This window comes from Pogona vitticeps, chromosome 3 (genome assembly GCF_051106095.1).
Source record: "Pogona vitticeps strain Pit_001003342236 chromosome 3, PviZW2.1, whole genome shotgun sequence".
NCBI classification, from domain to species: Eukaryota; Metazoa; Chordata; class Lepidosauria; order Squamata; family Agamidae; genus Pogona; species Pogona vitticeps.
The window spans coordinates 239,585,104-239,602,102 of record NC_135785.1 but is presented as its reverse complement, the minus strand read 5'-3'; the positions used below and the strand labels follow the sequence as shown (position 1 = coordinate 239,602,102).

At 41.1% G+C, this 16,999-nt stretch overlaps 1 protein-coding gene across 4 annotated transcripts in view; it reads left to right on the top strand.

The window, feature by feature from the left end:
• MTUS2 (microtubule associated scaffold protein 2) overlaps positions 1-16,999 on the top strand; it is a 352,715-nt gene that overhangs the window by 314,701 nt on the left and 21,015 nt on the right. For all 4 annotated transcript variants that reach the window (XM_072993758.2, XM_020788605.3, XM_072993759.2 and 1 more), the window contains one exon: positions 10,556-10,622. In XM_072993758.2, coding sequence (XP_072849859.2) covers positions 10,556-10,622 — 67 coding nt within the window. The remainder of the gene's footprint in view (positions 1-10,555; positions 10,623-16,999) is intronic.

Sequence of the window (16,999 nt, the reverse complement as noted above, 5' to 3'; positions counted from 1 at the left end):
GCATGTTATATGCCCCCTATAACCTGCAGCTGTATTTTGAACCAGCTCCCTTGTAGTCTCCTGAGCTCACGAGTTGACTGGTTTTGGCATGGGGGTGGTTTATTGTCTAGCATGGAGAGGTGTTATGGTCCCAACTGAAGGGACAGTGGCCTAGGGGAGTGGTTCTTAACCTTTGTTACTCAGATGCTTTTGAACTGCAACTCCCAGAAACCCCAGTCAGGACAGCTGGTGGTGAAGGCTTCTGGGAGTTGCAGTCCAAAACTCCTGAGTAACCCAAGGTTAAGAACCAGTGGCCTAGGGGATAGCTGTAGAGGTGCTGTGTTTTATTCTCCCTGTGTTTTACAATCAGTGCACGGTTGATTGCCTGTTATGAACTTTTTTAACTGCATTATGTGTGTTTTGACCATGTAGTGTGTTTTATGGATTGGCTATACACTTTTGAACTGCATTTTGGCCACATGGTACTATGTTTTGTGAATTGTTTGTATATTTTTGAACTGTATTTTGTATGTTTTAGCCATGGATATGTTTCGTGGGCTGGTCACCTGACCGTAATTTTAAAATTCTATTCTATTCTATTTTGAACCAGCTGAAGTTTCCACATTGTCTTTCAAAGGCAGTCCAAATAAAGCACATTACAGTAATCCAAGAGGGATGTAACTAAGGGAAGTAGCCAAATTAAAGATGTCAAGGAATGGGCATAGCGGGTGCAGCACTTGTAACTGTTCAGCAGAGACTGGACACTATGATCCATAGGATCTCTTACTGCTCTGCAGTTCCAAGATTATTAATAATGTGTTCATAGCCACCACTGAAACAATGGCATCCAGGTTCAGGGATGAACTCAGGAATACATCCAAGCTGCAGACTTGGGTTTTTTTTTTGGGGGGGGGAGTATATAACCCCATCCAGCACAGGTTGGATCTCTATTCCTCATATGCCATCCAATTGACCAGGAGCACCTTTGTCTAGTTTGGATTTTGTTTCAGTTTGTTTCCCCTCATCCAACCCATTACTGATACCAAGCACTAGTTTAGAACTCTGACAACTTCTTTGGGATTGGATGAAAATAAGAGATAAGAGTCAAGCAGCATACTGGTGACACCGAATTCCAAAACTCTGGACAATCTCTTCCAGCATTTTCATTATATGTTAAATAGCATGGGTTGCTGAACAGAACCTTAAGGGACACCAGAGTATTTACAGTGGCTCCGATCCTTCCTGGATCAGAGTGGTGCTGGGGAACTCCTGTTTGACACCCTGACCATTGGTATGTGGTGTCCCTCAGAGTTCTGTTCAGCAACCCATGCTATTTAACATATAATGAAAATGCTGGAAGAGATTGTCCAGAGTTTTGGAGTTCGGTGTTTCGCATCACTGAGAGATGACCCAGAAGGATACCATGATCAATGATATTAAAAGCCGCTGAAAGATCTGCTTTATTCAAGGATCTTTAAAGCTGAGAAATGATCACATACTCCGGTACCTTGCCCAAAGTGGAATATTTGAAACATATCCATTATAATGGGGCAAGCAGGATTCAAAGTTACACCTACTGGACCTGTACTGATTACAGCATTCAGGTCAGAGTGGGCCTGAGTGACTTTGCTTGCAACATGTCATACAGTGGGGTACTGAGTGGTCAACATCTTCTTCTTTCAATGGACTAGTCAAAATAGCTCTGCTGGGTGACTCTGTGCAGGTGCAATGCTGGCAAAGAAAAATCTTTTCTTCACTGCAGCCACTGTCACAGAATACACCTTCAAATGAGCTCAAGCCCATGTTAGATTCACTCTGAGTTTTCTGCCATCTTAGCCCTAGTCCCCATCCCACTTATTTCATAACAGCCAGCTCATTTGTAAACTTGGGGGGTGGTATCTGGCTCTATTCTGTGGGAAGGAATGCTTAGGAGTGATTGTGTCCACAGCCTTGGCCATTTCCCCATGCCAGAGGTCAACCAGGGCTTCAACAGAATCTTCTGCCAAGGCAACAGAAAAGTCCCAAAGAGTCTTCAGGAAATCAGTTGGATTCATTAATCTCCTGGGGTGGTTCATGGTTGATAGGTTTCCCAGCCCTGCAACAGTGGTGAGTTCCAGTAAGTCTATACTGCGCCATGAGTATGTACATGACAATGGAACTACAGAGGGTTTCTCCACACCCTGTCCAGCACAGAAGACTACGTCCAGAGTGTGCCCTACAGCATGAGTGGGACCAGAGGCTACTTGGGGCAGACCTATGGTTGTCATGGAGGACATGAAGTTCTAACCCACTCCTAATAAGGTGTTCTCAACATGGATGCTGAAGTCTCCCAGTATGGCAAGTCTAGGGCACTCCTGCATATCTTCCAAGACCAGCTCAGTCAGCTCAGGAAGGGAGACTGTTCAGCAGCAGGTTGGGAGGTACACAGAATCCTATTTGAGGTATACACATTCAATCTCAGCAAACTATGGGACAGAGTATCTAATGATGAGAATATAATTTTGATATATAGCAATTCCACCTCCTCACCATCCAGGTCTGGCCTCCTCCTGCACTGAGAAGCCAGGTGGACAGAGCTGGGAGATGCTAACTCCCCCAGCATCCTCTAACCAGGTCTTGGTAATACAGGTGAGGTCAGCATGCTCATCCAGTATGGATGCCTAATATTTTCCTTTTCAGAAATGGCATTCAGCAGCAGCACATTTAACCCAAGGGGACCATTGTCACAGCTATCCAGTCTATCCAATCATCTCCCACCATCCTCTAGGCAGAGTCCACTGCTAGTATTTGTTATTAATGTTTACGAAATTGATGAACTGAAATAGCAGAATATTTTTGATTTTAACACACTTCAGTTTGTTTTAAGAGTTCCTCATCCTTCAAGTAGACCTTCTGGAATCAACAACGCAGAAACATTTTGGCCCATCTCTGACATTTTGACCCATTTCTGACATTACAGAATTTTGGTCCCCATAATTTCATTTAAAGATAAACAAATCTGGATTTAAAGCCAACTGGTCTGTATTCAGTTGTGTACAACATCCTTGACTCATGAATTATTTTCGGGTCATGAAGACTCAGAACTAAGTAAATTGTCCCTTTATATAAAAATATATTTTAATGGAAGAATATCTTATACACAGACTTGTGTTTCAATACAGTTTCCGCAGTCTCAATCCCTTGCATTTTTGATCTTTAGAGTTCATAATGTTACACATGAAGGCAAAGGTACATTAGTTTTAGACTAAAATCTCCAATGTAGTAGTTTTATTAAAACAGAAATCCAAAAACAGTATCTTGAGAATGTTGATGAAGCTGATGCAGTTGACTCGTTGTATAGACTGTCTTCATATCGTATCATATCAGTGTAACACTTACTTTGGTGTCCAAAGACCATGCTTATAAGGTAATGGAAGATGTCAAGGTTTTGTAGATAAGCTTCCCTCCAAGGTATTCTGAGGTTTATATGAAGAATAACTGACACAATAGCTATCTGGTTACTAAGAGGAAAAAGAGCAAGGTCAAACATCCAATCTTATTAATCACCAGCAATTTGTTTAAAAGCATTATAAAGAGTTGGGAAAGGATTATTAGCAACAAAAAATTAGGCCCGCCAACAATTAGGAAGGACATTTAAGATACCAAGTATGGACAATACTGTGGTTCTGGCATGGATGAAACCCAAATATGGAATGCTGTAGCTACTCTGTTATTATTTTGACTGTTCCTGTCATTACAGTTTTTTAATACATGCATTTCTTTTTAATACATGCATTTCTCACAACAGTGGCTCTTATATTTGTGTATAACATTTACAAGGTATTTACTCCTCCTTCTGCAAGTCTGGGAAACCATTTCATTACTTTGTTTCTCTCAGCAGACATATTACCAATATCCTTCTCACTTCCCAATGTATTGTCTTTGTCATGTGAACAATAATGTACAGTGCCTTCTTTCCATAGGGAAGAAATATAAAGGAAAAATTAGGAACAATTTTGTTGCCTTCTACCCCCATAGCAAAGTTGTTGTTGTTGTTTAGTTGTTTAGTCATGTCCGACTCTTTGTGACCCCATGGACCAGAGCACGCCAGGGCCTCCTGTCTTCCACTGCCTCCTGGTAAGGTAAAGGTAAAGGTTCCTCTTGACAATTTTTGTCCAGTCGCGTTCGACTCTAGGGGGTGGTGCTCATCCCCGTTTCCAAGCCATAGAGCCAGCGTTTTTGTCTGAAGATAATCTTCCGTGGTCACATGGCCAGTGCGACTTAGACATGGAACGCTGTTACCTTCCCACCGAGGTGGTGGTCCCTATTTATCTACTTGCATTTGCATGCTTTCGAACCGCTAGGTTGGCGGGAGCTGGGACAAGCGACGGACACTCACTCCATCGCGTGGATTTGATCTTATGACTGCTTGGTCTTCTGACCCTGCAGCACAGGCTTCTGCGGTTTAGCCCGCAGCGCCACCACGTCCCTCCCGGAGTTTGGTCAAATTCATGTTGGTGGCTTCGATGACACTGTCCAACCATCTCATCCCCTTCTCCTCCTGCCTTCACACTTTCCTAACATCAGGGTCTTTTCCAGTACTGCAGTTTTATTTTGGCACATGACAAAAAAATCCACTTTTCTATCTTTTCTGGTAATAAGAATGCAATTTTGTTGTTGTTTAGTTGTAACAAAATGTTAAGTAATGACAAATTTACTGTCCTTTCTTAATACCCAGACTATACTGCCTGAGGCATCTACTGTGCTCTGCCCAATAGTTGAGCCCATTCTGTGTGTCCTTCATTCTCCAGATAGAATGAAGCAGCTGAAACTGAAATAGAATCACGGTTATAAAGAATTCTGTGAATACTTGTTTATGCAGACAGTAGTTATCCAGAGATGATCACTTTTCTACCTTGTTTTTCTCTGATTGCTAGATTGGGATTTTGGTGAGCAAAAGCTGAAGGGTGAAAGATTTGTAAAATCAGCTGGTAGAGTTTTGAATGTGCACAAGTGAGGTTTTTCGTAATTGTATAAACAGTGGTAATGTGGTTGTTCCTTGGAGGCAGAGGCAAACAGAAATCATAATTCTCTATATGCAGTGACTTGTAAAGGAAGCTGATATAGTCAGCAAGTCTAAAGCAATCTGAGATTCTTTGGCTGTCTCAAGTAGGATTGCTGATTCAAGATAACATCACTGACCCAGGAAATTCAAGGTAAACAAACACTGGATAATGTGATTCATAAGGATGAACTAAAATAACCTTGGTTTTCTTGGCTGAACTGTAATGTTTGGATGTTCTTGTGAGTTTATATGAACTTTCTGAACATTGGTTAACCAAAATGGACATTGCCAATGTAATCGGCCTCAGAGGGTTGATGGCACCAATTCATGTACTGTCTTCCCAATACACACTTTCTTTTCTTGCAGATAGCTGTGCAAGGCTGGTGCAGGAAAGAACATCTGAATTAATCTTCCTTAGGAGCTTTCCACCTCCATATTGCCTTTCTCCTGAACTGCTTTTGAATCAATTTTCTATTATTTATTTTATAAGACTATGAAGGTGCAATCACGCTTACTAGAGCAGTAGTTCCCAACTGTTTTCAAGTTGCAACCCCCTTTTATACTGTAGTTGTCAAGTTACCTGTGACCCCCGGCTGTGTTTGCATAAGAAGGCATTCCTAATGGGGTTAACCCATCTCTTCCCAGGAAGTAGAGAATTCTTTTCCCCCCAAAGACAGTGGAACCAATTCCCTTGAGAGGTGGTGAGTGCTCCAACACTAGAGGTGTTCAAGAGAAACTTGAACAACCACCTGGCAGATATCCTTTGATTTATACTCCTGCATTAAGCAGGGGATTGGACCTAATGGCCTTATAAGCCCCTTCCAACTTCATTATTCTATGATTCTATGATTACTGCAGTGTGTTTCTGGCCAGGTGCTCTGTTTTTGTCCCAGCTTCCTTATGGCTGGTCTTTAAACACAAGGTTGGATCCAGGCAAATGTGGGAGGATTGAGCAGTTGCTTGACCCTCCCTACAGTTCTGTTTAAGGGGTTAGAGTAGAGAGCCCCTCCCTGCACAGGATCATATCAGGGTATCCATGGTCTCTCTACTCCATGGTGACAGGTGGGGCCATACAGTGGCAAATACCCACATAGTTAGTCCCGGTTCTGGTCACCTTGCTTTATCATCAGCTGGCATGAGGTTCAGTTTGTGCTAGCACCAGGAATATTGGCAGCTGTAACCAATAAAACTGGGGCCTTTTTATTCTGAATTATGTTTGTGTGCAAGGTTATTTACATGCCCCAGACTTCACCTTCATTTAGCTCAGACCACAAATTAAGGTGTTATATCACATAGGAAAATAGATTGCTTTATGAACTGCTTGTATAGCAGTCTGGTGTGATCTGTTTCCAAGGGATCACATGACATAGAGGGAAATGCACTCCAGTCTAACTCTGATCCATGCCAAAGCTGTACCTTTTGGGAGGGTAAGCTTGAGTGATTCCCTGGCAGACCGAAGGGTTGCTTTAAGAGACGTTGCTCCCTTAAAGTGACCCTTTCTAATATGATCAGGTGTATACTTTTTCACCTAAGACTCTTTTATCCCTATCCTTTTTTAACTACTTAGTGCTGAAGGGTACTAGGACTCAAGTCCAAACAAACACATTTCTCTTTTCTTTAAGGCAAACATTTCTCTTTAATGGGTTGTAAGAAATGTTCCAGGCAAAATAAAAGAAATCCATGTCCTTACTAGAGCTTCTATGTTGGGACATGGGTTGTTTTTGCTTATGTTGTTTGAATGATCATTGAAATTTCAGACAATGAAACTTTGCCACTGGAAACCACCATAATTCTAAATTCCACTTCCAGGAATAAACAAAGACTTAAAGTTTACCTGCCTCTCAAGAGGTGCAATGAGCCATGGCAAATCACTCAGAAAAGCATTGATCAAAGGGAAACAAGTTTTATGTCATTTGGATGGTGGAAAAATGGCAGTATCATCAATATAAAACGTTTACTTGAACAAATACTCCAAGTGGATAAATCCTAACATAAAATTTTGTTTAAAAGAGAGATGGAAATATTTTACTCAACGCTGCTACAATGTTCCTCTTCAAGGATGTAGCCACTGATTTATTCATTTTTCAATCACAGCAGACAAGATCTTGCATCTCTGAAGCAATGGATGCAGAATCATCCTTAGTCCTTATCATCTCTTGTAGATGCATTGTATTTATAGCTTCCTTCCAGGGACAAAACTCACATTATTTTTATTGTGCTCCTTCTAGTTTAGCTTTCTATAAGCTAGTATCTTCTATATGTGTTGGACTGCAGCTCTCAGAATCACTGAGAACAGTGTAGCTATTATAGTCCAGCTCATCTGGAGAAGATCAATTTGGGTGAAGCTGACCTAGTGATATTTTGAAAATCCTATTTCTCTCTAGAGATGCATTTCTAGGCCTTCATAGAGTTTTACTAATCATTGTTTCATTCTTTGTATCTTGTCTTTCACAAGGTAAGAGTTAATATTGGAACAAGAAAGCAGCTTTATATCCTTCTGTGCAATTTCCTTGGTATCTGTTATACTAAATCACACTCTGGTGGGTTTTCCTTTAGCATGTTCTGTTGATTCATACATCCCTTGTGAAATATCTCCCTGCAGAATCTTTTTATGATCTTTTTCCAGGATGATGTCAGGAAAAAATGGGTTTTACGTCATCCTACCTATCTGGTTATTTAAAGTTCTTGCTTCTGAAAGATATATCCCTTTTTGCTTCATCAAGCCATTCCTTCTGCCAATGAAATAGTGCACTGAAATAATGAAATAATGCAATGAATTAATTCTAAATGTAGGAATTGTATGATTAACATAGCTGGCTAGGTAGCTCATTGCTTTAGGTATTTGGCTGAAGAGCCAGAGATCAGGAGTTTGATTTTCCAGTGTGCCTCCTTGACGAGGGCTGGACCTGATGATCCATAGGGGCCCTGTAGCGAACAGCCCTGCCCTCACCTGTCCATCACAGCTGAACAGTGGAGAAGGAGCCAATGAGAGAACGGAAGGTGGAGCCAAGGGGGGAGGGGCTGGATATAAAGGCTGGTGTATGGTGTTTGGAGGGAGATTCTGTGAGTGAGAGACAGTGTGAAACTTAAAAGTGAACTTAGAGTGAGTTAGAGGCCTGTAAGAACGCTGAATGGAACAGAGAGTTGATAGAGTTTTAAAGTTAAAGTAGAATAGACTTAGTTACAAGTGATTAGCAACCTGTGATTTACCTATTGAGTAATAATCCTATATGAACTTCCCTGATCTAATAAATAACTTAAGTTTTAAAAGCACACATGTCTCCTTGATCAAATGGTATTAAAGTAGTAATACCTGGTGGTAGCGAAGAAAGAAGAAGAGCGAGAACCTCGTGAAGACCTGAGGGGATAGGGGCTTCAGAGGGGATCACTACAGTCCCTTCCAGCTCTTCACTTCTGTGATGATGGTGGTGGTGGTGGTGGTGGTGTTTTTAGAACAGAGTGGATGAGTGGGACTCTGGACATGGAAGACAAAAAGCTTTAATCTGACAGGAGAGACACTATATGGGGCCATCAAGTTGGGGGAAATGGGTGAAACTTCAGTAAATAGCAAACTCCTCCTACCAGCTTTCATCCTTCCCCTACCTTGGCCCCATACACTCTACTTCTTGCGCATCACTTGCTCTGTTATGAATCAACATATACATACCAGCAGATCACTGTTCTTCGGTGGATAGATCTCCCTGGATCCTCTGAAAGGAAAACTGTGATGCAAAGATCCTAGTGGCATAGGGAAGACAGCTCCATGCCATTGAGTAGAAGATTTTTCTTCCATGGTGCTCTTGCCATGCACCAGACAGTAAAATACAATTAAGGATGACAGGGAAGTAGTGCATCCGGGTGGAGAATATGTATACTGTACTTAATATCCCCAGTCAATAACCTGGCTTGGCCAAGTACAGTATGTCAACAGCATAGTCCAAAACAGAGTCCTGCATGAACATCCACTCTTGAACACATAGCGCATAGGCACCCACAGCAATTTAAAAAAAGGTTCTGTGTGGGGAAATTGTATGCTTTTACAATGTATATAGCAGACATTGTGCCTGGGCACAGGTCAGTTTCCAGTAAGGATGATTCTGCAGTTAAAAGGTGACAATAGACATCAAAGAATAAAGCAGAAAAAATGAGGGAGGAGGAGAGGTAGTCCCTAGATACTTTGACCTATCAAATCAAATCCCACACAAGAGAGCCAGTTATTCATCACACATTCACGCAGTCCTATGTGTAAGGAAGGTTTGGTATAGCTACCTAAAAGGAAGACATGTCTAAAATGCAGTCAGTATAGTAAGTGATGTAGCACCCTCCATTTGCCCAGTGCAGATGCAAAATGGCTGCTTAGTGGGGCAGATTGGAGCAGATAAATGCTGAGGTCTGTCTCAGCCCTCCCAAGGGGCTCAGCGATTTGAGTATCCAGGGGAAGTGTCAGCTTTCCTTGGGGTTTCAGCTGCCAATCTCCTTCTACTTAGGCACTTCCTTCTTTTGCTACTAGTGCCATTGATTCTGTTTCTCCCTGACTGCAATTGGCTTCAGTTTTTTTTTTCATTTAAACTTCAGCATTTCAACCTCCCCCAAAACATGGAACAAACTAAGGGCAAACAAATAACCTGAGGGTTTTTCAAAGCTCCCTGTAACTTATTTGGAAATTGACAAATACCTCCTTCCCACTCCATTTGGACATTTTCCTCCAAATTGGTGCACCTTGCTACTGGATATACAATAGTAGCGGTCTTATGTTGTCCTGTGTAGAGAATTCTTATCCAGTATTAGAAGGAAATTTTGTGGGGAGATTTTTGGGCAAGCAAAAAACCTTTGTTGAAGATTATTCTCATTTAGTAGAATTGTGAAATTTGGGAAAAATCTGATGACTAGAAGACTAAATGGGCAAGCAAAGGCTAATCCTATGGATGCTGTTGGATTGCACCTCCCACCAGCTCTTGCTGCCATACACAACAATGGAGGTTGTTCAGGGATGCTGTTCTTGAGAGCTGCACTATGCCAGCTCTGAGCTAAATTTAATTTTTGTCCCCAATAGAGTGTTCCCATGGAAATGCTTGGGACTTGTTAGTTAGCTCTCACTGATTATTGCTGCAATTATTTTCATGCATTTCCCAAATCCAGCATATTCCAGAATAAGACCCAATTCTAAACATAGTGGAGCACTTGTTCTCAATCTCTGGCCCTCCGTGTACTTCAAAATCCACATCAGGTGCTCTGAGTGTTGAACATCTGAAAAATCAAGGTGAAGAACTGTGGCACTAGGGCATGAACTTCAGGGAATAAAATTGTCTTACTTCAAAGTAAACATGTTATAACCCCGACTGATGGTGATGCTACTTTGCAAAGGTGGTCTTTTACTGCTCAAAGTCATGGTTGTCTGTATAATGCTTTTTAGGTTGACTTTGTTGACTGTTCAGAATTGAACTGAACAGTTTATTTAAGTGGAATTAGTAATAGCGAGCAAACACGTGCAAGCATAAAACAAGTGACGGCCCGTATTCTTTGTTTGAACAGAATGAAAGCACGCTTGTGAAGGAAAAGGAGCTCTCCGCGGAGCTTGCAAACATCAAAGATGAAGTTGGTGAGTAGGAGACTAAATAAGCAGTGTTTTTAAAAAGCTCCTTTTCTGCTTACAGATGTTACTATTTCTCATTCTGTGATGCCAGTCAATCTGCATAGATTTAATAAGGTGCAATTTTAAGTCCTGTGGCAGGTTTTTATGGCCTGCTGAGGAGCAATAATTTTACCTCTTTGTTGTTGCAAAGACAGGTTCATAACCATACGCAGTGGAACTAATCATGCATTATCTTTACTAGTCGCAGATGTTGGCTTGTAAATCTCTATTGCCTGCTGGTGAATAACTTTCTATACCTGTCATAGAGGCTGCATATTGAACTCAGGTCACCCTTAGATTGATACTAAGCAACATTCACAGATCCCATTATATCTATGCATAATTAGCTAGAAATCTGTAGCATGTCTTCTGTCAGACTGTAGCTTGGCAAAAGTACCAAACATTTGTGAGTTGGAAACATGGGGCTCATCATGGCTGACACGCTTATCCCTCTTATAATTTTTCCCCATTAAAAATATTGCCAGGTGTTCTGATTTGCATCAGCTAAAACAGCTGCTTTTCTCTATCATAGTGCAGAATGCAGCAGTTGGGGTATCTTTTAGCCCAAAAGCTAGATTTATTTTCAGAGCTATTCTTGGGTACTATATTGTGACAGTGGAAGAAGTTAACAGGATGAGACTCAAGATACCGGCATGTTTAGCATAAAGGCCTTACTGCTATAAATTAAGCTTTAGGAGAGATATTTTGGCATTATATAAAAAGGGGGAGCGGGAAACCAACAAATGATTATGCAGTGGGAAAGTGTCATAGGTAGGGAACCTGAAAATATCATTTGGGTCTCCAGAAGAGCTGGATTTTGCTACCATGCCCGGTGTAGTATATGTTTAGTCCCAGAATATTCAAGGATGATAAAGAGGGCAGAGAGTTCAGCACTAGGGGTGAAATTTTCAAATTTTCTGAACTACAAAACCATAATTCTATGTTCTGGGACTTCTACCTATCTTTCAGGTACTTTTCTAACACCTAAGTGTTGTGTACCTGGAGAAAGGCGTAAGTGAGAAGGCTTTGAACTTATTTAGTTCAAGCTTCACCCAAACTTCTGTTTCAGAAATAAATCAACCAGGTAGCACTGGGACAGGGACAGGAAGTTTGGGTGGAACTTGGCCTGGGCAAGCTACAAAACCTTGTGATTCAGCCCTTTCTCCCAGGTGTGTCACAATGAGGTGTTTGAAAGATACATGCAAGGTAGGTAGAACTCACAGATTGGAGAATTATGGTGTTTGTTGTCCAGAAAATCTCATCCCTGTGTATTTTATGGCTTTCCCAACTGCTCAGCTGTGTGCTGCTTCATGTCTCCACGGCCTTTTGACTTGATAAACTCAAGTGAGGCTTAAGGTGGTCATGACAGAAGCAGACCGTGGTGGCTTCACCTGGTTTTCAGCTGAAGAGGCACAAATGAAGTCGCTACAGAAGATGAATTCTTCTAGTGGGATGAGGCAACAGGCAACATTTTGAGCCCCCCCCCCAAAAAAAACCTTTGGCATTAGCCCTACATAGTGAAATATAAGATTTGGGGTGGGGGTTCCTATTGGTTTTTTACAATGAAATATTTTGTTGAATAGCTCTATTCATTGTGGTGACTGCTCACATTCCTGACTGGGCATTTCTGTGTACAGTCAGAGATCAGAGAAGGCTTCCTGAGAGGGCACGTTTCCTCCCTTTTTTAAAAATTTCCTAAACAAATACAAGAATACAAAATACTTACTAATACAGTCTAAAACACAGTGCACTCCCCATACCCACAGGACCCTTTGGAGCAATACTTTTATTAAGAACCTCCTTTCCAAAATTGTATTGATTGTTGCTTAGAGCCTTTCCCCTTTCCTTTCACTAATACAAATTCAATAAATCTACCCCAAATAGCATAAAATATTTAAACTTATTTCCCCTCTTTTTAGCTTAAATTCAGTTGTCAATTTATCATTTAATAAAATCATACCAGTCTTCTAATTTAATATTATTTTTATCTTTCCAGAATCTAGCTATTAATATTCTAGCACTTGTCATAAGATTAGAAATCATTCCTTTGAACAATAATCAAGTTCTGTCTTATCCAAAATTGACAGGAAAGCAATTTTAGAATTAAGTTCAATATTTTTTCCAAATATTTTCCTTAAAAATCAACTTCCAAAATTTCTGAATCAATTTGTACTCCCACCACATATGATAATATGCACCAATTCCTTCATCACATTTCCAAAAGGCCTTAGAATAGTCTGAATTTATTATGTTCAATTTCACCGGAGTCATATACCACCTTAAACTAATTTTTTAAAAATTTCCTTTATTCTTACCAACATTAATCTTAAAACTCTCATCTTCTAAATTTTGTCCTATCTTCTGTTTCAATTTCTGTCTTTAAATCATGTTCCCAATTTGATTTCAAACCTTCTGTTTCAGTCTCTTTTTCTTCTTGGCACGTTTCCTCCTTTTTGATGGGGCGCACAGCCCATGAAATCTATAGAATCTAAAGTCCTCTGATTTGAGTGGTCACAAAAGACGGATGCCAGTGTAGACAGAGGATTCCAGCATGAATGAGTATTAGCAGAACTGAGGATGATGGGACCCTCCAGATGTTCTTGGACTGCTACACCCAACACCCCTAGCCAGCATAGCCAGTGGTGAGGGATTATCGGAGCTGCAAATACAGCCACATATGGAATTTTAAGAGATAAGTTATGTATCATTTGCTCATTTGAAGACTTCCAAAGCATGCCACATAATTATTGGTTATGTAAAAGAACTGAACATGTGAGCAATGTGAACCCCTCAAACTCAAGAATACATTTTCCCAGGACGTCAGGAGACATGGAGACGGAATAGTTGGGTTCTGTCCAGATCCCCTCTGTTCCAGCCCAAAAATATATATCAGAATATACTATCTATGTGCATGTTTGTCCAGCTCTTCTTTGAAAAAGAGCAGGAGTTGGTATGTTAAGGTGGCACATAAGACAGTATACTTAATTCACATTATTCATATTCACATTAGCCAATCTACAAGAGGATTGCAAAAGAAATTAGTTGAAGCCAAGGCTTCCCGTTAACTAAAAGCTATGTAAGCAACTTCTGTGACATCCCAGTAGAGCCGGTGCTGCTCTTTAGAACAAGGGTCAGGAAAACACGGACGCCACACTGGCTACTTGGACTTGACCCTTGCACTGCTCCATCCAATAGATGAGACATTACTACTCATGACATTTCACTTTCTTCCATTATCAAGAGAAATACATTTTGATTGGCCTCGGCTGGTAGGTCAGACAGCAAGGGAAATCACGTCAACTTGCTGCCAGGAAAACATTGTGATAGCAAGTGCTGTGATTTAATGTGGAGTTTTGCCTGTCAGTCCATTGTAACGTCATTTTGTGGAAGTCACACTCATTCTGTAAGCCAGAAGACATGAAATGTCCAAGGAAATTAAAGGATCTCTTAGTACTCCCTTGATAGGATGTTGGCTGTGTTTTCTTGCAGCGATAGCTGTGTTAGTCACTGGTGGGGTTTCCTGTAGCTGCTGACAGGGCTTCACTATGGGCTTTAGGAGTCGTGGACTAGTTCTTGGCTGAGAATTTTAATCTCTTATGCTTCATTAAACTCTTGAGCAGGGTTGTCTCATAACAGCCTGGCAGTGGCAGCCAATATGTAAATAGTAGCAAAATCTGCTCTGCTAGCAGTTGTGTTTATTCTTTGATTGCATGCAACAGGGATGGGTGCCTTGTTCCATCCTAAATCACACACTGAACGTGTATCACGGGGATTGTTTGTACATTTAATCCCATGTAAAAAAACACTGCTTATTATTTCTTGAATGTGGCAGATGCCTAAGTGCAGACGGCAGAAATATTGCATTTCTTTGAATGAAGAGACCTTAAATGGGAAAAAATATGGGAGAGCTCTTGAGTGATCAGAATTACACCGAAGAGACTCTTGTTGATGTTTGTGCTGTCACTGTTATAACCATTTCACTAGAGTCTTTGTCTACCTTGCTTTGTTTGGCTCATCGTGTAGATGAGTATAAGGGCTCTTCCAGGTGGAGTATTTCTTCTCCTTGAAATACAGGCTTCTACATTGACATTATTAATATGTAATTTCTTTCCTTCCATCCACATGACATTTGTTTTATCTTTCTACATCCAGTGCTTTGTCTATGATTCACAGCTGCTTTTTATCCCTCTGCAAAGCATGGATTATTTTTTGTGTCAGCTTCCACTGAGGGCTGATTCAAGCACTTCCCATGGCCACGACAAGAGCCTCACTCAGAATGTTCCAATTAGTACTTGAGTAAAAGAGAGAGAGAGAGCAAAAACTCCGACACAGAAATGGATTTCTTAAAGATTTCTTAAAGAGTAACAGTGTTCTTAGAGTGAGAATAAGCACATTTTAAAAGAGATGTTTAAACACAAATCGTGGCATCTATTAATAAAAGGGCGGGAGGAATGCTCTGTCTGAAGGAGGCCTAAAGTCGGTCTTCATGAGATACAGAAATTTGTTTTGTCTTTTTAATAAAATGTAAGATTCTGGACAGGGGCAGCTGGTAGACTGGGAAACAGCAGGGGAGGGATCAGCCTAAAATGTTGCAGAAAGGCCTCTCCACAAATCAATCAATACTGGGGATTTTCTCAAAATATCTGATATGCGGTATTTTCATGCATGCTAACCTTGTGCTATCCATCCATAGCAGGGGACTCCAAACTGTTCAGTATGACGGCCAGATCATATACTTTACACATTTTCTAAGGCTGAAGGAGGTCTTTGCAAAGACAGTGGGGGTGGGGGATCACTTGGGTCCCCCTTCCCTCCTCTTCCTATGCCGGGCCAGATAAAAAGGCAAGGCGGGCTGGATGTGGCCTGTGGGCCGTAGTTTGGAGACCCCTGCTCTATAGCAAGCACATTGCAGCAGGCATACCAGCAGATATTAGAAAAGTGTCTGTGCCAAAGTTCCCTCTACATTGCACAGCTGCGTGGGCAACTCCACCCCCCTCAGTGCAGCATTCCTCTTCCATTTACCTACAGCAATCATTTCCAGCCCCTTTGGTTCCAGCTGCAACAGAAGCTTTCGGGGGGGGGGGTCTCACACATGAGGGTTGCAGCCACCCCAGTGGGGCTGAAAATTAGAGAATGTTGGTCTGTGCTGTAAGAAAAGTTTACAAAAGGGCCATGCATGCAGTTCTCAGTCTTGCAGAGGAAACTGTGATCCCGCCCAACCCTGCTCCATGTGTAGTCTGTACCTTTTTGGTCTGGTGGCAGAACTACACGCTTGATTAGAGAAATCAGGACCAGATCACAGGAGAGTTGCTTTAAAGGAGTGACCTTTGCCAGTGTGATCCAACATAAACCATCTTCCCTGTCTGGTCATACCCTCATTTTGCCAATAGTAGGGCTGGGCTGATGTCAAAGCCAGTCTTTGAAGCAGTTTTAAGTAGAGAGAGATAGACTCCTGAAGTTTTATCTGTGCTAAAGCCTTCAGAGGAACCTGTGTTCCCTAACTAGATACATCTAGATACATACTGCTATTGTTTGTCTTTGCAGAGAAGGAGAAACCCCTTCGTGTCACCTTTCGGGTGGGCTTTTCCAAAGGCTACATGATCCTGCTTGGCTCTCTTGATTCAACAATCCCCTTTTTTCCAATCTTAGTCTTACTACATTCCTCCCTCCATGAAACACCTTGCTACATATTTGGATTTCCATGCCTTTTTTCATCTCTTCAGTTTTTTTAAAAAACTATCTCACTTCATGAAAAGTTCTCTAGAAATCAGAAGGTAGCACATTTTATGGGTTTACACTTAGTCCTAAAAAGGTATTATATACTTTTGACTTTTGTTTAACTCTTCACTTTGCAAAGCACTCCGCCGGTCCAGAACTAAAAAATTTAAAAGCCTGCTGTCTAATTAGGACCAAAGTAAGGGTGCACTCTTCTCCCCTTTGTTGGCTGATCAGAGAGATCTTGCTGGAACACATCTATCTGGACAGTATCCACCACTGGCCATTTTCTATTGTGCTACAACCTTCCCTGGATTTTCATTTTAAAAGATAAAGAGGGATGGAAGCATTCATATTTCCTTTCTATTATATTTTTCCTCATTTCATTTTCCCTGTTGACTTTAACCATTTTTAAAATTAGGGATCTTTTTTAAAAAGGAGGAAGAGGAGGAGGAGGTTTCTGTTTTCTGCCTGACTTTTACTAGCTTCCTTCTATTTTATTTCCAAATGTGGATTCATATGCAAGGTGAAACCAAATTACTTCTACCACAGGATTGGATATCTGCAAAACTGAGAATGGAGGGTTTGGATACTATCAAGATTCTGGCCCTTGGTTATTTTTAGTGCTT